Here is a 25918-nt window from a genome sequence, read left to right as displayed (position 1 = left end):
TAATAACAAAAAGTGTGCATTTTAAATACGAATGCATAAGCAGTTTGCACTCAGGCAACTGATGTGATGGTTTTCAATGTTTTTATCATTTCCAGACTAATGCTTCTTTACTTAAAGGAGTTCATTTGAAGTAAATGCTTTGAATGAACGTATGTTGCTTAGAGGCTCAAAGATTCTGACAGTCAGAAAGGAGACCCAGATGGACGCCCCATCGAGCCCCTTGGCCCCAGTGCCGCCGCACCCCTAAAGAGAACAAACAGAGTAGAAGACGCTGTCAGCACCCAGCCTGCCCGGAGGTGCTTCATCTCCTCGCATCAGAAGATCCAGTCCACTGTAAACACACCTGAAGTGCTGAGCTCCATCCTCTAAACTGCGTGTTGAAAGCAGAGTTCAGTCACCGTTGACTGATGCCAGGATGTGGAAAATAAACGTGTACCTCTTTATCATTCAGCTGCCTTGTGGTGCCGGGCCTGCAGAGGGAGGTGCGTGCGTGGACTCACCAGTCTCTTCGCCCTGCAGGCAGGTAGATGGCAACTGTGATGTTCAATCGGATCTTGCACATCTCTGCACTTTCTAACTTGAAATGGATCTAATCCACAGTTGTTTGTGTGTGTGTGTGTGTGTGTGTGTGTGTGTGTGTGTGTGTGTGTGTGTGTGTGTGTGTGTGCGTGTGTGTGTGTGTGTGTGTGTGTGTGTGTGTGTGTGTGTGTGCGTGTGTGTGTGTGCGTGTGTGTGTGTGTGTGTGTGTGTGTGTGTGTGTGTGTGTGTGTGTGTGTGTGTGCAAAATTTGCATGTGGGGCCCATCTATCTGGCGGATAGCAAACAGTGTTAAAGCTACTTTGAGACTATTACCATAGTTAATATCTAATACTACAGATATTAACAGATATTACTAGTTAGTATGCTTAGCTTTTAGTTTTTGCGTAGTGTTTCAGTTTAATTGTAGCTATCAGATGTAGTTTTTAAAGGATTTGTTATTTTAAAGAATAGCTTACCCAAACATGAAAATTTTATCATAATATACTTACCCTCATGCCATCCCAGATGTATATGAATATGACTTTTTGTTTCTTCAGTTAAACTCAAAACTATTCATTTTATACCAAAAATTGCGTCATGTTATCTTCTGAGGTAAATACGGGAAAGCTCCAAAAACACATTAACTTACATCCATCCTTTACAGTTATCCAAATGACTCCAGTATATGTATTCTGAAGCAAAACGATACGTTTGTGAGACAAAACGATTCATATTTGTATTTTTTTTTAGGTAATTTGTCAATCCATATGTCACGTATCCATAACAACGTACAGATCAGCATATTGCCTGAAAAAATGGCGGCAATTAGATCGACTTCATGCAGCGCCGCAAGACCCGACAGCCAGATGACGTCAGAGTTCCGCGAGAATGATTCGAGAAATCATACGATGTCAAATTTCTTCTCGCTCTCGCGGTACTTTGACGTCATCCGGCTGTCGATTCTTGCGGCTCTCTGGTTCTTGCGTGTGTCACATGACAAAACATGCGTATGAATTAGTCAAATTAAACAATTTTATTCTGCAGGGGATTTTTTATTTACTTATGTTTATTGAAGGTTGGTTATAAAGGTTTTGATTTTATATGGTTAAAAATTTATCAAAAAATAAAATAAATTAACGGTCAGTGGTCACTTAAAAACACAGGAATTTAAAAACGGGAGAAGTACCTCTTCATCCTAAAAAATAAATAAAAGGGGTGTTTTTTTACTTCTTTTAAATTTTGTCCTCATTTACAAACATTTCTTTTTTGAGAAATTGTCAGTTGTGCCACCATTTTAAACAGCTATGCTGAAAATGTGGTTAGGTGGCAGCATTAATTATAAATATTTTTTCGTACTGACAGACAGTAAGGTAATTGTTGTATACCTGCTGCAAACTTCACAGTTCCCAATAACTTTGTCCCTGGATTAACTCTTATGTGAATAAAAAAAGAGTAAGATAAAGGGCGAGGGGTTCAATGGTCCCACGAGCTCATTAGTTTCATTCTTCACTCATGTCTTTACAGATTGATTGATGACCTTCATCTGTAGATTCAAGCATCTGGAGAGCAGCAGGGGAGCTGTGATTGTGCGGCAGTGTAGGCTCCATTAAGCGTGCTGTCCAGCTGCTCTCTATCCTCCAGGTTTAGAGAGTGTGACCATGGGCCATGCGGATCGCTCCCTGTGTCTGGAACATTACTGAGGGCTTTCAACAGCTTGACTCGGTGAGTCACGTAAACAAAGTGGCAATCTATGTCAGAGGCATCCATCTGCTCAAACACATCTTTAAAATTGTGAAGTGTGTCATGTCTGCACCATTAGCCTTATCGGATGGTACTGCGAAAAATTATTGTTTTCAAACAGGTTTACAGGACACCCTTTCTTTCATTGGTCCTGCCCTAAACTCACCACTGACTGAGCCCATGTTTTTTGGGATGCTCAAAAAGTCACTGTGTTTACCCTTTTCTGTTTGCTTACAGTTATCTGGGATTATTTTTGTTTTAGGATATGAGTATAATTATTTTACAATTTAAAAAAACACAGTTCCGCTTTAAACAGTAGTAATAATGATTTTTACGACACACAAATACTCTTCGGTTTTATGCAGTCATGATGTGCTTCGCTCTGAAGAAGTGTTAGTTAGCTGTGATGCTGCCTGTCTCAACAAAGACGTCATTATTTGCCTGATAGATTCTGTTCTGTCATTTTGACAGTAAATGTCACTCAACAAGGGAGTTACACAGAGGTTGACCGGTGAAAAATCAGCTTTTTTGCTGTCATTTCCACCTTCCCATCTCATGACTGCACTGTAAATGTCTTGGATGCTGCAGGGAGATTGAAAGATGGATCTGTTGTTCTGTATAAACCCGTGAATGTCACCTTCAGTTGTGCGTTGCAGGTTATAAATACAAAAGGAAAATGTATATAATCATTGGGAGCATTGTTACCTGTCTGATGGGGATGAGTGTGTTGTTTTTTTAATAGCACAATGCACTAAGAGTGGGCTCAGCCATCCCCTACTGTACCTTCTAGAAACAGATCATCCTCTGAAAGAAACAAGACCTTTACAAACAAAAAGTGACAGTACCATGGTACAGTGAAGATTGTTTGGGATAATCAGTTTAGAGCTGACAAAGCACAGAGAGAGTATACCGGGCTACTGTAAATAAATACTCAACAGGATTTTTTCCACAATTTTTCACAGCCCAGGTGATCAAAGAGCCTGCGCGCGCTTTTTGGCAACAGAAGTGGTGTTGTTCCCTAGTGGTTCTAATGTGTTAGCAACTCAGAAAGTTTATCAAAATGGTTTCCCAGCATCAAAATGTCTGGTTGTTGCATTTGGTTGCAATAATATAATGTACGTATATATGTATCTGGCCACTTTATATTTGGCCATCTGCTAACGTCTTCTATCCACTCCACTATAGTACACGGATCTGGTAGATGTGATGAAAAAGTTGATGAATTCCGTTGCCAAAATGCGCGTGCATACGTTGACACGTCATCATTGTGTACAAACAGTAAAAGAGTCTATATTAAAATATCAGTAATACATTTTATATCAAAAGAAATAGAGAACTGATGATGTCACAAGACACAATGATTGCATGACATACAGATTGGTGCAAATACATAGTCAATAAAACATCCATATCATAAAATTACTATAACAGCTCTCAAAAACCTTATGAGTATATGACTGGGAAGTTGAATGCTTTATTCTGATTGGTTGAGAAATGTTCCACAGGTATGCATTCTTTTTCGGCAAATTCACACCTGACCTGTAAAAATGTCTTAAAGGGGCCATGGCACAAGACTTTTTTAAGATGTCAAATAAATCTTTGGTGCCCCCAGAGCACATATGTGAAGTTTTAGCTCAAAATACTATATATATAATTTATTATAGCATGTTGAAATTGCCACTTTGTAGGTGTATGCAAAAATGTGCTGTTTTGGGTGTGTCCTTTAAAATGCAAATGAGCGGATGAAGTGCAAACACTGATCACAATGATGGTGGTTTGTTGCAATTGAAACTCAGTTGTGCTGTGAATTATTTTCTCTCTCTTTTTCTCTTTTGCTGTGATTGGATAGTGCAGATTAAGGGGTGGTATTACTATAATAAGAGCTCCTTATGACATCATAAGGAGAGACAAATTTCATATGCTTGTAGAAAATGGTTTACCAAAACTAAGTTACTGGGTTGATCTTTTTCACATTTTCTAGGCTAATAGAAGCACTGGGGACCCAATCATAGCACTTAAACATTGAAAAAGTCTGATTTTCATGATATGTTCCCTTTAAAAAACACCAGAGTAATGTCTGTGGTAACCGTGCTATAAGCAGAATAAGGGTCAGTGACAAAAACGGTTTGGCAATATGAGAAATTCAAAAATCTTTTTAAAAAAACTTGTTATGACTGAATTGACCTGAAAATGTCAAATGGTTTAACCGCCAAAGAATGAGAAAAAAATAAATATTTTATCTACCTTGATGGCATGTAAGTGTAATCATAAAAAAATAAAAATCTCACGAAAATAAATTTTGTTAGTTGTTACTAAATGTAAATTTTAATGCGTTTTTGTAATATTTGTCCGGACATATGCTGAAAACAGCTCTGTTTTGTAATCTTTGACATAATATGTAAAAATGTATGTAAAAAAAATCATATTACATTAAACTAGATGATTATATTTTATTCAACATTTTTTTATGAATATATATTTATATAAAAATACTAGTTACACCAATTGACACAGAACAGTTACACCACATTGACATTTTTGCAATTATCCCCCAAATATTCTTTCAAAATTAAACAAAACAAGAAATTTTAGACTTGGTCCTCCTAAAAAAAGAGAATGTGTGCAAGTAATCTGCAAATTTATTTTGAAATTTGAACCCTTTTACATTTAATTGAACCATACTGACCCAAAATAATAACATTACGTCATTGACCCATAATTGACTTCAGTCCTTTGAATTATTTGAAAATAATGCACATCCACTTCGCAAAGTGCCACACTACCTTGGGTGTGCATTATTTCCGAATAATTCAACAACCCGTCGTCAATTATTTCTTACTTCCGGTCCTGGAAGCTGATTGGTCAATACAGCTTTACAGCTGTGCATGTGCTATTCAAAATAAACTAGTAATAAGTTACTCACTCTGTGTGTTTATAAATGAAGAAGAAGGGCTTTTGGTGAGCTGGTGTCTCAGTGGCTGTTATAGACGTCAGAGCAATGAAGTGATTACAGTATGTCAACACATTGACTGAGGAGTGACAGTCCTGCACATCATTCAGTGGTATGCAGGGCTTGTACAGAACTGTAATGAAGCTGATGATAAATGTGACATCTTGTAAAAAGGGACATTGTATTGAATCCCGCTGATGGCTCTCAAAGCCTTTAAATCCACATGCAAATTAAACTTGGAATTAAAGCATCTTTTTATTTGCATGATTTGATTTATTATACTGCGACTAGAAGATGAAATATGAGATGCGAGTTATTAAAATAGCTCAAGATTTGACATCCAGATGGCTCTCAGTTCTCTTAATATATTTTGTATTTTGGGGCCAAATTTAAACTCAGCTTGAATTTCATTCCCCTGTTGATTATCTAGTCAGACAACATCTTACTTAATTTCCGAGTCTTCAGCACTTTCCTGATGGTTTAAGGGAGATGTTTTAGTTTATACTGGGGTTAGGTGACTTGGGAGATTTGTTCCATGAAAATATTTTTTAAATATAATGAACAGAAAATTGGAAACATTTGCACATGCCATACTTTGAGACTATCTATGTTCTTGCGTAAGTAATTTAAACAACACATTTCATATAAATTGAAATAACACGTAAAGCACGAAAGCACCTAAAAAGCTTAACTGTAACATATTATAAAGCTGTCTCTTGGTGATGAGTTACCTGCCATTATTTCTCTCCCTTGGGCTCTGCAGAAAATAGCACTCTGTACTAAATGTGGAAAATGCTCTGTTAAAATGAAACTTTACAAGGACGCTGTACCTAATCAATTATAGTTGAAGGAAAGATTTATTTCTTGACGTTGATATCACCACCACACATATTTAGCATCTGGCAGCCTAGATATCTTATGGTCGAAAATCAGATAATATGTCCTCTCTCAAGGTTTAGTCTGGAGAGTTGGGCAGATAAGAGAGACTGTCCTGATGGGGACAGGGCCTGTGAGCAGACGGCACCTCCTACGTGCTTATAGTCTGACCACAAAATTGCTTTGGGACCTCCAGTGCTCATTTGACCACAGATCCAGAAGGGCCACTAACACAATGGATTTAATGCCACTGGAGTTTGATCATTATATAGATACATCTCCACCAGTACCCTCTCCGTGCCTTGTTTGTCTTCATTATAAAATCACATCAAAATTAAACAAATCTTGAGTGGTTTTTGCATTAAGCAATCAGTCGTAAATGTTGATGTCTGCGTGATGAGTGTCTTGAGTAATTGTGCAATCAACTAGAAATGGTATTGTGAATGCTGATGTCTACGGTGCCCACTGCACACTTATTAGTGGCCTCTGTTTTCTGTGTAATTATTTAATCATGAATAGAGGAGAACATTTGTGCACGAGCAAACCCCATCACAATCAAGAGACGCAGAGATGTGGGAATGTACGGAGGAGGTTATAGGTTCAAAAGAAGACTGACGTGTTTGCAGTTTAAATTATTTAAATTAGCTTTTTGAGACTGCAAATGAACAAAGATACATCTAGATAATCAGTATTATGCAAGTTAAAATGTTCGTGTTTTAAAACATTTAGCACAAAGTTCAACTTAAAGGCAACTACAATACAAAAATGATGAGGAATCTGTTTTTCCCCACATAGGGAAATCTCTAGATCATTTTTCTTCATGTGCTGTCAGACAAGACAAGCTTTGCAGTGAATCACATGCAACTGGGGCACCTTTATTTATATGTATTTATATCAAGTAACCAATCTACCAGCAGCACCTTTAAGTGTAGATTGTTAGCACAAACTGCATAGGCCACATTTGATTTGTTCCCATGAGATACACCAGTTTGCTTTAACTATATCATGGTTGAGGTTTTCTTAAAGGAAATCATGCCTGGGGTTGTAGCGCCATCTGCTGTAAGGTTTTATAAAGTACAACTTGAAATGCAACACCACGTGTAGCAAAATTAGACTTCTAAATGCATGCAAACTAGCATGAATAGAAGGCCCGAACAAAATTATAAATTGTTCAGAAAATGTTACTTATGTTTAGCTATGGTGCTAATGTTAGCAGTTATTGGCCATACTGGCAGCTGGTCTCATACAGCGCTCAATAAAAATTATACAAACTTACACAAAGGTTTAAGACTATCCATTGTAAACACCTAAAGGGAGAGTTAAGCTAAATTTGAGAACACCTTAAATGAAAACCAAGAATCATCTGAAGGCTTTTCATATTGTCCCTTTAAGTAACTAATGTATGGAATAATGAAAGCATCAAAACTAAACCATTTTGGTTGTGTGCAAATGTCACCTTAGCCCAAACAGCCTACCTGCACCTTTTTAGGAACAGTGTGTTGCATGAACCTAATTTAATGCTCAAATTTACTTTAGAAAAGACAACACATGCAAGTAAGATGATGTTTTACACATGTGCACTTTTATTGGAATTGAATTAGTCAGTGTACAGGTTGGCCCCACCAAATGTCTGGCACCGCCACGTTCCACACAGCTTTTACTTATGCCCAGGGGAATGGAAACCTTTACATCTTGAATGGTAAAGCTTCGTTTTTTGGAACAAAGAAAAAAACCCAAGATTTTAAGGCTGAAAAGTACAAAAACCCAGACATTGTTTTGTTACATAATTTACATACAATACTACAATGTTAAGTATGCTCCCAATTACTGGGCAGCCTTCATAGAGGCAAATAAGTTTCGGAACAATGCATTTAACAAACATTTGGAATGACTAAAGAAACAAAAACATAACATTGAGTCCTCGGATGCATTGTAGAACTTCGGGGATGCTTATTTGCCAAAAAACATTGCCGTCACCTTCACCGTTCCAGTTTTTAGATCCTGAGTCAAGCGCCAAAAATAACAAAAGCCATGCCAATGTTGTCGTTTGAAGTTTTTCTCTGCGCAGTTTGAGTCGGCGTGAAGTGGTAACAGTCCGTTTAGAAGCATTTGCGGTGGACAATGGATGGCCCAGACTCATCGTACTCCTGCTTGCTAATCCACATCTGCTGGAATGTGGACAGGGAGGCCAGGATGGAGCCTCCGATCCAGACAGAGTATTTACGCTCTGGTGGGGCAATGATCTGAAGAGACAAGAACAGCATTAGTACAAATGTACAATGCAAAATTTTATACAGGCTTAAACTACCTACAGATTTCAATTCTGGCTACCGAGCCACGCTCACCTTGATTTTCATTGTGCTAGGGGCCAGGGATGTGATCTCCTTCTGCATCCTGTCAGCAATGCCAGGGTACATGGTGGTACCACCAGACAATACAGTGTTGGCATACAGATCCTTACGGATATCCACGTCGCACTTCATGATGGAGTTGAAAGTTGTCTCATGGATACCGCAAGACTCCATACCTGCAGAGAAAAGCCAAAAAGGTTAAACTGGTTCGTTTAGCAGTCTTAAAAAACAGGAGCTACGTCACAGCCAAATGTTTCTTACCCAGGAAGGATGGCTGGAACAGGGCCTCTGGGCACCTGAACCTCTCATTGCCAATGGTGATGACTTGACCGTCAGGCAGCTCATAGCTCTTCTCCAGGGATGAGGAGGAGGCGGCTGTGCCCATCTCCTGCTCGAAGTCCAGGGCGACGTAGCAGAGCTTCTCCTTGATGTCACGAACGATTTCTCTTTCGGCTGTGGTGGTGAAGCTGTAGCCTCTCTCGGTCAGGATCTTCATGAGGTAGTCAGTCAGGTCACGGCCAGCCAAGTCCAGACGGAGGATGGCGTGGGGCAGGGCGTAACCCTCGTAGATGGGCACAGTGTGGGTAACACCATCACCAGAGTCCATCACGATACCAGTGGTACGACCAGAGGCATACAGGGACAGCACAGCCTGGATGGCAACGTACATGGCGGGGGTGTTGAAGGTCTCGAACATGATCTGCAAAGAGAGGAGACGACACATTAGTCGATATTCAAGTGGATCAAGCGTGCAACCCACACGTTCATGCAGAGGTTAGTCGGAAATCCTAAGTGAAGAAAGTGCAGATAAGAGTGCAGAGGAAACTGCAAAAACTGGCAGGCAAAGTATGAATAACCTGCTGCTTCCAGCAAAAGATGAGAAACTCAGAAGGCCAGGAGACACAAAGCCTGGAGGAAGTAAATGAATGAACAGGAGAACTTAAAATGAGGAAGTACAGGACAGAGGAAGGATTTCATAACTTTCAGATATCTGGGCACGGAATACCAACCTGTGTCATCTTTTCCCTGTTGGCTTTGGGGTTCAAGGGGGCCTCTGTGAGCAGGACGGGGTGCTCCTCGGGGGCAACACGCAGCTCGTTGTAGAAGGTGTGATGCCAGATCTTCTCCATATCGTCCCAGTTGGTGACAATACCGTGCTCGATGGGGTATTTCAAGGTCAGGATACCTCTCTTGCTCTGTGCCTCATCACCAACATAGCTGTCTTTCTGTCCCATACCAACCATGACACCCTGTAACAAAAGAAAAGAGGTTAAAATCTTATTCCTGCAAAAAACCTTTATAAAAAGTTTTAAATTCTCACAGGGATAAGAATACACAATTCATTATTCACCCACCTGATGTCTGGGGCGACCCACAATAGATGGGAAGACAGCTCGGGGAGCATCATCTCCAGCGAATCCAGCTTTGCACATACCGGATCCGTTGTCAACAACCAGTGCGGCGATTTCCTCTTCCATGGCTGAACTGGGGAAAAGATAAAAGAAAGAAAACGTTTTAGAAATGCACTGCCCTGATTGCACAACAGTTCCTTGAACATGTAGAGTCAACTTCCTGTTTCGTGTTGCATTCTACAGTTCGACCACTAGTGGGCGCTCGAGTTCGACAATGCGCCCCACAGATACGGCAGACAAAGGAAGTCCCTCTGCATTCTCTCATTATTACCATAAAAGGCAATGGTTTGAGCCGCTTTGCGGCTATCGGCGGCGTGGCATTCAGCCAGAGTCTAGGGTTCAGTAAAAAGAAACGGATTTCGACATTCATCACGCCACGACCACTCCCTGAATCAAACACACCAAGTTTTACATCCTCTTACATATCTGCCCCCAAAAAATGCTTGATGCCAAATTTCGACGGGTCGCTGCCCAACATTACTGCGTCACAGATCTGCAGCCGCTCGTCATCGGTTTAACGGCTCCTTTAAGTGCAGACTTCCACATTATAAGAGCATCCTAGACAGCCAACTTAACCCATTAATTTATTGCCCAATCTTAAAAATTATTTTAATTAAAAAATTAGTTTTTTCCTAGAAACGCATTGCATAATTTTAATCCAACCAGAACGCACTGAAACTGATTAAACAATTAAAAATTTAACTGCACTGAAGTGAACACCGGATGTTCATCTTTGTGAAAAACGTAAGGACCACACAAAATAAAAGCACACTTTAACTGAAAAGTGATCCACAGGCTAAAATGATTTCATGAACTAGTCAGTTTATTTAAATAGCAACTGAATAAAAGATAACGTTACTCATCAGGTTATTATAGCTAATGAATACTGGTTAGCCTGCTAGCTAAAGTAGGTCACACCCTGCTGCAGCACTGCCTGCACAAAAGAACTTCCCATGCCGGCTATCCATCAAGTATGTAACATGCCTCACTAACACGACTAAAAGTGTCAAGTCACGTTTAAAAAAAGTTAACTGTTAGATTACAAGGTAAACCTGCGCACATAATAAAAGTTATCATTAAACCCTTTTAAAGACAATGACACACCGGCCCATTCAATGTCGTGCCGGCAACGGTCACCAACAATCACTTCTACCTAAACTAAATTATTTGTGAATCTATAACAATGCAGTGATTTATAAAGCTGCTTTAATATTAATATACAACTGCGTTTTCTTTGTAAAGTTAATACATGACTCAAAAGACCGGTAAGTGCGTCAAATCACGCGTCATGTTTTATGAATACATTTGAAAAACCTTAAGGTAATGTTTACGAATGAGATCATAACTAATCACTTTAAAACATTTAAAATTCAACTCACCTTAGTTTCGGGGGGTTTGTCGACTTAAGAGAATGGGTTACAAGCAGATGATATTCCGCACTAGCTGCGTGTGGAGGAGCTCAAAGTGAGGATGAAAAGCTGGGCGCGCTCTTTTATACGACGGTATATGCCCGGCTCGAGCCATAAAAGGTAAACTTTCGGAGCTGTGCCTTCTGATTGGTCTAGCGTCACACACCCGGCTGTCGCGTGCACATTGCTACACTTGCCTCTTGCAACTTGAGAGTGAAGGAAAGGGAAGCTACTTGAAAAACAAGGCCTAGTCGAAATGTACGAAAATCGTCTCTTTAATTTGAATATTTTTATACCAAAGTCTTCCGTAACGATGTGCTTTGTTGTGGCAGCGCCACTAAGGCTGTCTTCAAGCATTTAGTCAGTCCATGTAAGGTTACTAAATGCTAGTATTGACCATACTTGTGTGGAAACCTCCTTTATCCTGTGCTGTGTTTACACTGTACTACAGCAGCAGCAGCTTTATAGGTAATTTACCCCTTATTATACCATCTGTTTGGGGATATTCAGCAGGGGACACCCTCATGAAATTGCACTTAATGTAATTAGGAAGCTTGCATAGGGACACCAGGGATCAAAATGACTATGCAACACTCAATGTTATTGTATCTTCTTTAATCACACCAACTATTTGCTCTGGGCTCATTAGGTAATACTGTACTATGAAACTTGGTATGAATGGAGCTTGCATTCCTGTAGTTGTGAGGATTTCACAGAAGTAGATTTTTACGTGTATAGGCGTGTGCATGATGACTGATTGTATTGGCCTAACCTAGGTTTATATTAGACATGACGTTAATGTTAGCACTTTTGGCCTTCCCACGGTTTGGAGCTATAGGTGTTTGCCAAGCATGTGTGGTTTCTCATTCATAAATATTCTTAGACTTTGTTGTGTCATCAATACAGACGTGAACTGTGACTTACTTTTAGGAGCTTGGAAAACAAGTTATGGTAAAATGTTCATTCAGATGTATTTAGATATAAGCCTATGTTTGAGGAGCAGTGATGCTGCCAAGCTACACGTGACTTTTTAATATGTAACTTATGAGTAATGAACATGGCCTTCGTTCAAGATGTGTGTGAATGGCTGTTATAAACAAAAACAGCTGATTATGTCAAAGTCTTGCTGATAATGAAGAATAGTGTGGTGTCATGGCCAATTCGTTTTTCATACATTTGCAAGAAATTCGTCATGGGATTATAAATTTCCAGGTGCTTACGTCCATAGTATGCATATTCTTGCATTTATATGTAAGCTCTATGTAAAAAGTATGACAGGAAAAAATATGGATTTTGGGATGACTTTTGTTGCATTTTGTAATGACACACAGTGCAATAAGGACTTTTTTACCCAACCCCCAAGTCTTTTCTTCTTATTGAAAGAATGCCAAACATCCATCCCCCTTATAAACACATATGTGGTTACGTGACATAAGATAACATATTTAGTAATTTTATAGTTCGAATAAATATGTTTCTCATTGTAACATTCATGGCCTTAACCAGGATCTTATTACAGCAGATGTGCTTTTGTGAGTCCATAGTTCCCCTGAGGACCACCACCCTTCTCCAATAGTGGCCCGCCTTCCCCCACTTCACTATTGCCCAATCATCTCTAAATAATGCACAGTGATCTTCAGCTTTGCCCTATGACGTAAGAAATCCAGAGCAATAAAACTTTAGCTGTACGTTGTTACCATGATACCGTTGTTTTTCTTGCCAATGATTGGCTTTTATCTCATTTATGATAACAAAAGTTTTTTAGCACATAACTTGGTGATAAGAAAAGAATTTATGAAATTCCCCGTTGTATGTTTTTGTAAAATCTTTTCGTTTGCATTGAGTAGTTTGTTATTCCACCCTTAGAGAGGCCATGGCTCTATAATACTCTATCCAAATCACTGAATTAGCTCATTCTTTTGTTCCTCAGTACTTGTAAACATAGCCCAGAAACATTTATCATGAACCCCTCCCTAAAGCGGGTTTCTCCAAGCACCCTGCACTGAAACAGAGCAGAAGGCACCACTTGCCCCCCCTCAAAAAAACACAGATTGATTTTAGATTTACCTATGCTTGCTCACTTGTTGTGTATAGCCTTTAACTCAAACTCGAAAGGAAGTCGCATCTACACTGCCAGCTGGCCTCTTTTAGTCTAGATATTGGATTAGCCCCCAGATTTCGACCCAAATGCCCTTGCGAGAAATTAGATACTTCTTAAGCCTATGTTGTGTGCAGTAACGCTTTGCATTATATTTCTAGTTGTTTATGATTAAACTGCATGATATTGCCAGGCAGTCTATAGAAGACAAAGAGTGTATCTGTATCTCCGTTGAAGTTGTTTGACAGCATACAAGAGGATATGATACTGATCCTGAAAAAAACACTGTTCCTCATTTGCGTTCCTCTGCATAACAGTAGTGACCGTGTCCTCTCTTATAAGGCAAAATCTTCACTTCCTCTTCGCTGTAATAATTAGTATGAGACCACAGGTTGCATTTACAGCTGTGTCCATGTACAAATGTATGAGGAGTTGGCTGTCAGCTTATATCTTTGTGTACCTTTTAAGGCTGGTTTTATGATTATCTTTCAATGGCACTATAAAGTGTGCATGACGCACACTGTTCAAGTTGTTCTGGCTGGCAGATCAATAGAGATCATGGCTTATTAGCATCCCACTAAGGCTAGTGCTAACTTGGACTCAGCAGGTCCCTTTTGCTGAGATATAAACAAATCATATTAGTATGATTTATTTTGCATGCTGCTCCAGAGATTGCATTATTATCATTTTTATTATTCTAAGGTTATTAAATGCATGCTTTTATTTGTCGTACTGTAATATGATTTCTTCTCCTAATGTATTGGGATTTACCCACAGCTTAAGGGCGATGTGATATGGGACTTGATTTATGGGTCAGTTTCGGGCAATATCTCCCTTTCTACTGGGATCCAAGCTTTGCTAATCTACCCTCCACCATCTGTCTGCTCACGAGAGGAGGGCTGAGCAGGGATTGGCCCAGACACGCACGTCTTCACTCCAGACTCAGGCAACCTTTAAACCAGCATGGTAGAGATTACCGTGCCAAGCGGCGTTACTTAAGTCTACCACAGGAAGTTGAGTAACGCCAGCGGAAGCAGCTCCTGAATCATTGCAGAATTTTATATACAGAATGTACATTCATGACGCTTTAAGAGTGTTTGCTCTTTTAGTTCAGTTACAGCTCATCTCAGACCCTGAATAGCATGTAATGTTATTATGGGGATGAAGAGAATGACACTCACGCCATGTGTGAGCGTCTCTGGTCAAGTGCATGGAAGATGGAGAAGTTAATCCTTATAGTGAGCAGTTTCCCAATGATATGACAACATACAGAAAGGATATCCTTATTAATTATGCATGAATGGCATATGTTGACAATTATATTTGTGTGTGTGCGTGCAGACAAACAGAGGCAAATACGCCACTGTTTGACAGATGATTGTCGTACATGATGTATTATGGGCTGGCGTAATTTCTATGCAAAATGCCCTCCAGAATGTTTATTTTGAGTGGCAACCTTACTGTCAGCAACTGGCTACATCCAGTGACAATGTTGCTTGTTGTGTGAGTGGGACATGATGTTTCCTTTTGTCAAAACCTTTAGTAAATATTAAAAAAAGTCTTGATTACAGTTTATCGGCCTATTCATCAGACTCCATTCATCTTTGTTATGATGTGTCATACATGAAAAGTTGGCCGTCTTTGACTGTTCACCAGACTTGAAAATAAGGCGTGGCATACCCAGCATCTCTTGGTAGACTAAGTAAGTCTCTGACATTAATATTGGCAAAGCTGTAAGACTTATATTTGTGTTATATGTGCTAATAAATATAGCAATGTATATAGCAACTTTAACACAGGCACTGTCAAACCAATCAAACCAGATGACAAATTTACATTGAATATTCTTCACTTTAAATTATACAAGATCCAGATTTTACCTTTTTAAAAATGTTAATTGAAATGTGTCTTCCTCAGTTTGAAAGGCATTGCCCCAACTGCACTGCATTGTTAGTAGCCAAATAAGGAAATAAGCTCAGCATTTCTTACAGGAAGTGATTTTTTTAGGGATGTCATTTCTTCTGCAAGTTTGCACAGGAAATCATATTCAAGTAATTTGGTTTGAAAGAGAGAGAGCCAATTCAGGAATGTACATCTGAGTAATATGTGCTTACTGTTGGCTCACAATGCCGCCTGTCTCTCACCAATGTGCAAAAAGACAACAAATAGACGTTTTTAATTACTTTGTAAACATACACCTACTTCATATGGGTGCTTTATTGCAGACTCTAAAGTTTAAAGCTTTATAAAGACAACTTTTGTTATTGTCTTAAGTATTAATTTTTATATGGACTATTTATTGAATCAATCATAAATGGAAAGTAATATGCCTTTTATTTTGTTGACCTGGCTTAACACATCCCAAAGGGAAAACCACAGCAATGACTTTTCATCCTTACATTCATTCATTTCAAGAAGGCCGAGACAAAACAAGTCCTTTCATGCAGAGCAATTTGTGATCATTTGGTCACAAAAGGTGGATTTTCATTAAGTTTTATAGGGAGCTAAAATAATTGTGTGGATATTCAGCCCTGTGGAGGTATAAATCACTGAAACTTGAGGAAAAGTCCTTAAAAGAGCAGAAATGTAAAGAATGCAGATGGACTGAGAGGCAATCCTGCTCTCCGTTCTTCCTGAGGATAAATGCTTTCGCTATCGTTATCATCTAACTTTGCCCGCAAAAAAGATTCTTGATATTTATTTCCTCAAGGGCTTTTGCTCTAGACCGTTTCTGCACTTTGGTTGGGTTAGGCCTCGCCCTCTGGTCGATGTAACAGCAACCACCATAAAAGGAGATCTTTAAGTGTGTCACATGGTAACAATGTCAAGAATTCAAGGCCTTGTCACATGGGACTTTTACATGGAAATCAGATTGAAAGAGACTTGATGAGAGATTCTTGAGATTTTAAAGCAATGAAAAATTTTACTTTTGTTTTGTATGGGAGTTTATTTCCTTCATGCAGCCCTTACATTTTGAAGTGTCTCATGCAAATCCATTCTTCACATACAAAAGACTTCTTGCCATTTGTTTACAGTATTCGATTTGATTATTATGGCTGAGTTTCCATTTCATTCTCATTTATGTGTCAAAGCAACAATGTTCATTCATTTTCTTAAGCTTTTTCATTCGCCTATTCTGCTTCACTATGAGTGAAAGGAAGTGGTTTTAAATTATGACAGCGAGGTCATATCCATATATAGTCAGTCTTGGCAGGGTGATGATGTCTCAACTTCAGAGAGCTGATTTTATCTCTTTAGGTTGTGCTGTGTGCCCTGTCAACACGGCTTGGTCACACTTTCACACACTAGCACTCAATATAATCCTTTATATGCAGATATGCTATCTGATCAAAATCCCATCCATTACATTCTCATACTTGCACCATCACTCTCACACTCGGCCCCTCCTTGCGCTGTTTAGACAGCAAACAATTACTAGCACAAGAGCTGGTGGGCATGGCTTAACTTCATCTTCAGCTTCTCAGGCTCCATATATGGAGAGGACGAGCAGGTAGCGATCGCCAAACTTAGTCATCAAAGCGTGCACACTCAGCTGGTGTTTTGCTGGAGCTGAAGGCGTGCTATTCTTGCCTTGTAAGCCCCGACTTTCCTCTGTTTTGGCTTTATCGCTCCTAAATTCCATGACATAATATGCTAATGGATTTGTGTCGCTACTGAGGTCGTTGGTAGAGGAGGCTGGGGTCTCTCGTCACTTCCTTCAACTGGATTTGCAAGAGGAAATGGCATTGTCCTGAAACAGCACAGAGGAACATTTTATTGCTAAAAGGAGTTAGCTGTGTTTCATTTAAGTATCAATTTAGTCCCAGATGTTTCATTTTAAAATTGCTTAAGAGAAATGTAATAGAAACAAATTAGATGAGAACATTAATAGATGTAAAATTACATTTAGGCATTTAGCAGACACTTTTATCCAAACGACTTACAAAGATTAGGAAACAATAAAGTGAGTTGTCATAGTTTGGCAATAATACAAGAAGTGCATACCAAGTTAAAAGTTTTCACTATTTCGAAACAATACCTGTTGAAAGAGAGAGAGAGAGTTGGTAATTTTTTTAAAGATAAAAGAGAAATGCAGTCAATACTTGTCAAGGTTTTTTGGGAAAGATTTTTTAGTTGTTTTTTGAATGTTGCAAGAGATGTGGCTGACCAGACTGCAGAGATTGTTTGTAGATTGTAGTGGTAAAATAATCTGGATTTGGTCAATTCAAGAGATGTTGGCGTTCATATTGATTTTTAGTTGCAGACTTGGCAAATCTGAGCTCAGTTTGTGAGATTGTTGAGATCTCTTTTACAGGGTTCCCATGGGTCCTTAAAATCCTTGAAAGTTTGTGAATCTGGGGAAAAAATTTAAGGACTTGAGAAGTTTTTGAAAATACCCATACGTAGATACAGGTCATTGAAAGTGCTTGAATCTATTTTATGCAAGTAGTTTTCTGGAAAAAAATCCATATTATTATCTGTGTAGTGAAGGATAATATCATAAAAATTCTAGACTTTTTAAACACATGTGCTAAACTGTTCACTTGGAATGCTTATATCTTCTGTATGCAAATGTTGATTCATACCAAAATGTTTTTTACATATTTGTGTTTGACACATGAAAACGTCTCGGGTTACGTATGTAACTGTTGTTACCTAAAAAGGTAACAAGACGCTGCGTCTCCTTTGCCATACTTCATGCGTCCCTGTAACGCCGTCTTTGGAAATATTTCAGATAGCGATATACTTCCTGGCTCCCACTTCAATCTGTCTTTGTCGTTAAGCCTCACCATTGAATTTAATATACACATTCAGATGCACTTACCCTTGGAGGTGTCCCCAAAGTGTCACCGCAGTGACGCAGCGCAAGTTCCCTCGAAAGGGAACTGTAACAGTGTATCTTTAAATGTAACATGATGTAACCTTGCTCTCACTTGAAATGTTTCCCCACATTTAGTCCTTGAATTTAAGGGTATTAGACCTGGAAAGTCCTTGAAAGGTCCTTGAATTTGAAGTTAAAGGAACAGTATGTAGGATTGTGGCCAAAACTTGTGGCTAAAACTGGTACTGCAATCACACAACTGGTGGCCAATACACAAAATGACAACATAAACATCAGTTGAGGGCTGCAACTCCACTTTTTAAATGACAATATCCTGGACAGACCACTGTTGTCAGTGATAGAACTATTTGGAATGAAAATTAATTCTTAATGTTTAGTGACATATCAGGGCCATTTTATGATTAATTTATATACATTTCTTACATAATGTTCCTTTTACTAAGGTGTGGGAACCTTGCTTTTAAAACGCTAATAAACATTTTTGGTAACACTTTACAATAAGGTTCATTAGTTAATACAATTAATTAATGTATTAACTAACATGAACAAACCATGAGCAATACATTTGTTACAGTAGTTATTAATCTGTTAATGTTAGTTAATAGAAATAAAGCTTTTAATTGTTTGTTCATGTTAGTTCACGGTGTATTAACTAACGTTAACAAGATTTTTAAAAAGTATTAGTAATTGTTAAAAAAATTTACATTAACAAAGATTAATAAATGCTGTATAAGTGCAGTTCATAATAAGTTCATGTTAACTAATGTTGTTAACTATAATGAACTCTATTGTAAAGTGTTACCAAATTTTTTTTATCAGGACACTTAAGAATAAGTTTTTGCTCTCCTCTTAGTCTCATTTATTTCTCAGAGAAATAGTTGAGATATTTCTCATTGGAAAACAGTCATATATAAGTATAACTGCATTGTCCTTCGCTTTACAAGGCTGTAAATTCCCCCCAACAGATTTTTATATTGTTGTTGATATTTTTTTTTTGCAAGTGACCATGTTTGTTAAAATCCAGTCTGAGCTGTGTTCATGTCTCAGAAAGTGGAAAATTACACACTGTGCCCTTGAGGTTGACTGTTGACTAAAGTTTTGATAGAGTGGACACGGTTGAACCCATATACATAAACATCCAACTTGTCATTGTGGGATAAAACAGTGGTTTATGGGTGAATGGTTGGTCCTGTAACAATTCATTTTTTTCCAATCATTACACAGCAAAAGTGTCTGCTAGACTTACCTCCTGCCCCTACGTGACTAAATCGTATTGGCTCATCGAACGTCGGCCCTGATTACTTTATAATTGAATGTTAAGCATTTGTATCAGTCAGCAACCACTGAAATGTGCATTACTCTTTATATGTCTATGGGGCGGTTTCCCGGACAGGGATTAGCTTAAACCAGGACTAGGCCTTACACTCTAAAAATGGCTGGGTTATTTTTGACCCATAATGGGTAAATATTGGACAGAACACGTGCTGGGTTCAAAATTACCCCATGCTGGGTTAAAAATGACCCCATGCTGGGTCAAAAATGACCCAATGTTGGGTTGTTGTTATGCAACCATGGGGTATAATAACCCAGCAGTTGGGTTAAAATAACCCAGCATTGGGTAAATTGTTAACCCAGCATGTGTTCTTCTGTCCAATATTTACCCATTATGGGTCAAAAATAGCCATTTTTAGAGTGTAGTTTAATTAGGAAATATAACTAGTTTTAACAAACATGCTTGACTAAATCATTACTTGTGTGCATTTTGAGGCAATACATAGGGCACTGATGTATTTTAAGATATGTCAGTGCAAGTTGTTTTCAGTTTGGACAGCTCTTACATTTATTTTAGTCTAGGACTAGTCTAATCCCTGTCGGGGAAACCACCTCATCAGTCCAATTAAATGTTTTTGTACAGTGTTTTTTTTTACATCTTTACAACCTTGCCTTATAGTCCCTAAGCAAGCAAGTCAAAATCAACAGATAATTGTAAATGGGGAAAACCTTAGGAGGAACCAAAACTCAGCTGGGCCTGGCACATGTTTAAATATACAAAGCATATATACACAATTGTAAACATCTTGAGGATTGTATATTTAAACTTGAAGAAAAGGTTGCACAGTATACTAGCACACACAATCTTTGTTATTTTATTGAGAGATTCCAGAAAACTTTCCAGGTCTTTTTCTCAGAAAATGGGCGAACACTAAACAAATATGAACTTTATGCAATTTAAAACTATTTAAGGCCTCTTAATGCTGTTAAAGTAGTTTGAACTGAGAACAAAATGCTGAAATAATTGAGACCTCACACAGGTCGTGACATTCCTTCATACAGAATGTAGGTTTGGGTTACCCCCCTCAAAAAAAAAGAAAAAGTTTTGCACAGCTGAAAGATCCGGGTCTCACTTAATCATCAAATGGGGCAGCAAAGTGAACACAATGTGTGTGATATTTTGAGGGCTTTAATACTTATTGATTTGCAATTCAAGAGTCGTCTATTCAAGTAAAGGCTTAGCATTTTAAGACTATTTGTGCATAACTCTGTTTTTAATGATAATACTTGTTCCGATAAAAATTAGCTGATGTTCATGCTGAATCGTTCACATCTTGACCTACTTTTTTCCCTAATGCAACAAGCTTTCACATGCCTTCTCTATTAAGCATGGGAGATTTGTCTGTCCTCTCGCCAGTGCATGAACAATTCGGGTGGTGGGGGCCAGAGAGGTGGAGGCTCTGCAGTGCTGTATGGTATTGAAATTGAGACACTTAGTATTCTGGCTGTCCCTTCCCCTGGCCTCCCTCTCTTTTAGCTCCGCCACTGCACTAAGATGCTTCTCCTCCCTGAATCTCTCTCTTTCTTTCAGCAGCATTTCATTTTTTTCCTCCCTCCCTGCGAACACAGCCAACCGCTGCAGGCAACAGAGGGTCAGTCAGAGGCCTGCAAGGGTGATCATGGCTGCAGCAATATTCTTGCTAAGCCGTGGAAGAGACTTTCCTTTCCCGGCAAATAGTTGGAACTGGTTAGCGTTCATGCCTGTGTGCGCAGAGCTGCCCATTCTTGGCCACCCCAAATGTCTCCCTGTGTCTTTCTGGCTGATACTCTGTTTACTCCAACAAGTGCTGACAGTACCTTGCCTGATTCTGGGTCAGTTTCTAGTACTGCTGCCTGCTAGGAATAAAAAAGTCCATTGGAAAATCATTGTCATTTGTGTGGCTGTAAGTAGTAATTGGAGGTCATCCACACTAATGATTCAATGGAAAATTAATTTGGAAGGTCACTTGAGAGAGTCAGAGACCGGTACATGAAATAAACATTATGTCCATTTAGGGCACATATTGCGGTAGTTTTCTCAGAGAGGGTTTAGATTAATCCAAGACTAGGCTTCAGTTTTATTATTGGATTTAAGTACCAAAAAATACTGCTGTGCACAAAACACTGACAAACATGCAGTGCTTTTTTGCATAGTTGTGTTTGACACATGAAAACGTCTCGGGTTACGTATGTAACTGTTGTTCCCTGAGAAGGGAACAAGGCGCTGCGTCTCCTTTGCCATACTTCCTGCGTCCCTGTAACGCCGTCTTTGGCAATATTTCAGATAGCGATATACTTCCCAGCTCCCGCATCACCCTGTCTTTGTCATTAAGCACTGACAAAAACCCCATGTTATTGTTTGTAGGGTGCAGCATGGCTAATGGTTCCCATTAAGAAAATGTGATTTCTGGTCCCCCAGTATATATGAATAATGAAACAATATATTTATTGACCAAAAAAAAACCTTTTTAATCATGCAAATGTATGTTTTCCTAAGCTTTCCCTGCTGAAAAAACAGCATCAAACCAGCATGGACCAGCATGGGAATTATGCTGGTCTATGCTGGTTTAGCTGGTGGTCACCAGCATACCAGCACCAAAACACAACATATGCTGGTATGACCAGCATGGGATGCTGGTGCTAATGCTGGTTTAGCTGGTGCTAATGCTGGTTTTGTGCTGGTTTAGCGGGTGCTAATGCTGGTGCTGATGCTGGTTTAGCTGGTGTTCACTAGCAAACCAGCACCAAAACACAACATATGCTGGTCTTGCTGGTATGCTGTTTTTATCAGCAGGGTTGGGAAATAGGTGGAGCTGGTAAAGTGTCTAAACTGCTATAAAATAACTAAGTGAATACATTTTTGTGTTGTCTTGTATACACTTTTTTTTATTTTTTTTAAGAATGTGTATATATGATGCTACTTAAGCATTATCAGTGTAACATTTAGGGTTAGAAACAGTGAATTGAGTGGATAGTAAATGAAGGGAGAATCCAGAGCCGACTCCAGGTTTGTGACAGCTATATCCTAAAAAGGAAATCCAATCTGTGGGTAAAACAGATGGGAGGGGCTCCAGATTCAGAGGGAGGCGGGAGCTCTGGCCAGGTGTCCCACCTGGAACCAGCAGTCCCAGCCAATTATATCCTACTTTGATTTACTTTGTGACTGTTTCAACTGAGCTAGGGAAAGCCACAATCCTCTAATCCCTTTAGCCTACCGCTGTGTTTACTACAGGTAAGCCTTACCCTTTTGCCCCACCTATGCTGTCAAAGCACTGCCTAAATAAGGCAAGGCCGATAGTCAGGGATTGGCAACACTTTGATGTCTCTGGATTTCTTTATCCCATCTCTCTCTTTCTTTTCACTTTCTCAATCTCTCTTTCTCTTCATCTGTCTCATTCTGCACTGAGAATGAAATGAGAAGTCTACAGATATCTAAGAATAAGAATCCAGCATAATGTAGGAACTCCTGTAGTTGCACAGCTTTACAGATAGATGGCAAATTAGTTTTGAGAACATTTTGCCTATGATTCATCCCGAAATCAAATGACTGTTGATCCATCCCAACTCGCAAATGACCTATATTTTTAAAAACGTAATTTTGAAGTGAAGACTGCATTTATTCTTTCTTGCTTTTTTAAAAAATGAGGTCCTTTCTAAGACATGGGTTTCCCGAAAAGGGGTTAGATTAATTCAGCACTTTAAACCCAAATTAGTAAGCAGAACTCAAAAAATTTAAATAACTCAATGCTTCAAATTTTTTAAGTTCATGATTTGTTTTGAGGTTAAATATTTTGATTACACTGTAAAACCCGACAAGTTTAGAGTACTCAAAACTTTAAAGTACTCAAAATAAATAAATAAATAAATAATATAATATAGAGGCGGTTTCCCAGACAGGACTTATCCTAGTCCCAGACTAAAATGCATGTTTGATGTGCCTTAATTTAAAAACAACTTGTACTGACGTATTCTAACAACATATATAAGTGCCATTGTTTTGTCTCAAGATGCACACCAATAATGTTTTTTGTAAGGTATGTTTGTAAAAAAAACATAAATGTCCTAATATAGCCTAACTAAGACCTAGTCCTGGATTAATCTAAACCCTGTTCTTGAAACTGCCCCATTATAAATAAAAATTAATCCTAACCTTGAAAATTATATTTCATTGTTTTTAATATTCAACCTCCTGAGACCTGGGGTCTCACTTATAAAACTGTGCGTAGGATCACTCTAAAAAAAAAATGGTGCTATATAGCACCAAAAGTGGTTCTTTGCACCTAATCATAGAAGAACCATTTTTAGTGCCATATAGCATCGGTGAAGCACCTGTGTAGAACCGCATAGTGCCATGTAGAACCATATTTGGTGCTATATGGCCCCCATATGGTTCTACACAGGTGCTTCACCGATGCTATATAAAAACGGTTCTTCTATGATTACGAGCAAAGAACCACTTTTGGTGCTATATAGCACCGTTTGTTTTTAGAGTTATCCTTACGTACGCATAAGCCAAAAATGGCATACGGCAGAAAATATTAAGACTTATAAAATAAAGCAATGTTCCCTTTCTAAATCACAGATCTTTCTAAATCACAGTATGCACAAGTGTGCATACATGAATCATCCTAAGATCCCACCTTGCAAGCCCATTTTTCCATCAAGTTTGTTTTTTATAGATCATAACTTTTGCGTAGGAACTGGCACGCTTTATAAATGAGGCCCCAGGTTTGTCCACATACGTAGACATCACAATTTTTTTGTTGTGTCCACCATAATACTTAATTCTGTGTAACTGGAACCTGTTGTACACAAACGTAGACACTTACAATCCTACACGTTCAAAGAAAAATATTTGGATAATATATTAATTGGTTCTTTCTAAACCCAAATAGCTAGAAATCTAAAATGCCAAACCAAAGCTCGGGTCCAAAGCTCGGACCTTAGGAGGTTAAATACACTATACTTAAAACTGCTGTTTTAAACACTTAAGTAGTGTTTCCCATTTATTTTTTGTTCACAAATCACAGTAACACACAATGTGACTCATGTGAAACTGAGCTTTAGTGCTGGCATTGATTTCATGCAGTTATTGTTTATATGATAAAGCAACATATCTGACCATCAGCCTTAGCACAGAAACAATGAACAATGATAACCACAAAAATGCTCTGGTAATGCAGGCTCATACTGGGAACAGAAAAGCCTTCTCAACCAATAGTGTTGACTGTTGAGTGTTAATGTTAAACTGAAGTAAATTTGCTGTGCCAGAATCTTTCTCAGCTTAACTGGCAGATTGAATGCCATTAACCTCATCACAACCACCAAAAGTTTGTAATTATTTGCAGTGTTCGTTAAAATGAGGCTGATTTATTGAAATGACTCCGCTTTTGGAAGCTATAAATAAAACATTTTGAGTTCACTAAGTTCTTTGACTCATTGTGGTGAAATTGTTGAACACACAACGAGTACAGTTCACTCATTTTAAATGAGTACATTCGGGTTTACAGTGAGAACTGGCCTTGGTTATATTAGGACATTTAAGTTTTACAAACTTGCCACTGATTGATGTTAAGATATATCAGGGCAAGATGTTTTTAAATTGAGGCAACTCAAACATGCATTTTAGGATAAGCCCTGACCGGGATACTGCCCTTGTGTGTGTTTTCTCTGGTGAAACCCCAGATGGACTGAAGCCAGGTAGATGTGTGCCAGTATGGTAGGTGCCATGGGGAGCAGATTGCAGTTTGACTAATGAATGAGAGAATGTGTGGTGTTGGGAGCTGGACAGATGGGCATTGGTAAAGCCTGGATCTCTGATCACAAAGACGTGGCCCAGCATGATATATGAGGGTGGTGCCTAGGCTCCGTCCCACCACCAGTTTCAACCTACAGGCCTGCAGCTGGCCGCCGGTCACCCCTTACTGCCCTGCACTCTTCTGTGGTTACATGTTTAAGGGGGCGGGCTACACTATATTGGATTTGTTATTAACTTTAGACCCTCTTGGTGTTATGACTTTTCATTCATATGTTAATAGTGATCTTCTTCACTATTTAACAGAAGCTCCGTAGCTTGGGGGTGGGAAATTTGGCACAGTTTCACAGTAAACAAATAATCAGAATACAATAGACTGTCTGCCAAAATGAGACAATGGACCTGAACCTTAGCACTGTGTGTGGTACCAGCTGTGTATGTGTGTGTCTTAATGAAACATCATTCTGAACAGATGTTGTCCATTTCTTTAAATAAAGCATATGACACTTTATAAGGAATTTTGACCAATCAATGATGATATCATTTTAATTCATGAAAGTGAAGATGCTGAGAGAACAGGTTCAATAATCAAGGCATCTATTGGTATAATCTTATTCTAATATTAGCTTTAATTTTCTCCTTCCCAATATCAAA

At 38.8% G+C, this 25918-nt stretch overlaps 1 protein-coding gene across 2 annotated transcripts; it reads right to left on the bottom strand.

Moving 5' to 3' along the window:
* Positions 1-7645: 7645 nt before the first annotated feature.
* On the bottom strand, positions 7646-11385 carry actb2 (actin, beta 2). 2 transcript variants are annotated; one of them, XM_055191230.2, is made up of 6 exons: positions 11228-11385; positions 9792-9921; positions 9447-9686; positions 8698-9136; positions 8431-8612; positions 7646-8328 (listed from the first exon to the last, which is right to left on the bottom strand). In XM_055191230.2, exons 2-6 carry the CDS (start codon positions 9912-9914, stop codon positions 8185-8187), a joined length of 1128 nt encoding a protein of 375 aa, XP_055047205.1. In that variant the 5' UTR covers positions 9915-9921; positions 11228-11385; the 3' UTR covers positions 7646-8184. The 2 variants fall into 2 exon arrangements, with proteins under 2 accessions (XP_055047205.1, XP_055047214.1); XM_055191239.2 differs by lacking the exons at positions 9792-9921; positions 11228-11385 and adding an exon at positions 9294-9345 and having other exon boundaries at positions 9447-9513.
* Between the last annotated feature and the right edge of the window lie 14533 nt (positions 11386-25918).

This window comes from Misgurnus anguillicaudatus, chromosome 19, assembly GCF_027580225.2.
Source record: "Misgurnus anguillicaudatus chromosome 19, ASM2758022v2, whole genome shotgun sequence".
NCBI classification, from domain to species: domain Eukaryota; kingdom Metazoa; phylum Chordata; class Actinopteri; order Cypriniformes; family Cobitidae; genus Misgurnus; species Misgurnus anguillicaudatus.
Note: the sequence above shows the minus strand (reverse complement) of the source record. Positions and strands in the feature narration are given on the sequence as shown.

Coding starts and splice junctions, on each gene's coding strand:
- actb2 (XM_055191230.2), bottom strand. CDS start 9,914: ATGGAAGAGGAAATCGCCGCACTGGTTGTTGACAACGGATCCGGTATG. Junction 9,137..9,446: donor ACAGGGAAAAGATGACACAG/GTTGGTATTCCG, acceptor CTCTCTTTGCAG/ATCATGTTCGAGACCTTCAA. Junction 8,613..8,697: donor GTTCCAGCCATCCTTCCTGG/GTAAGAAACATT, acceptor TTTTCTCTGCAG/GTATGGAGTCTTGCGGTATC.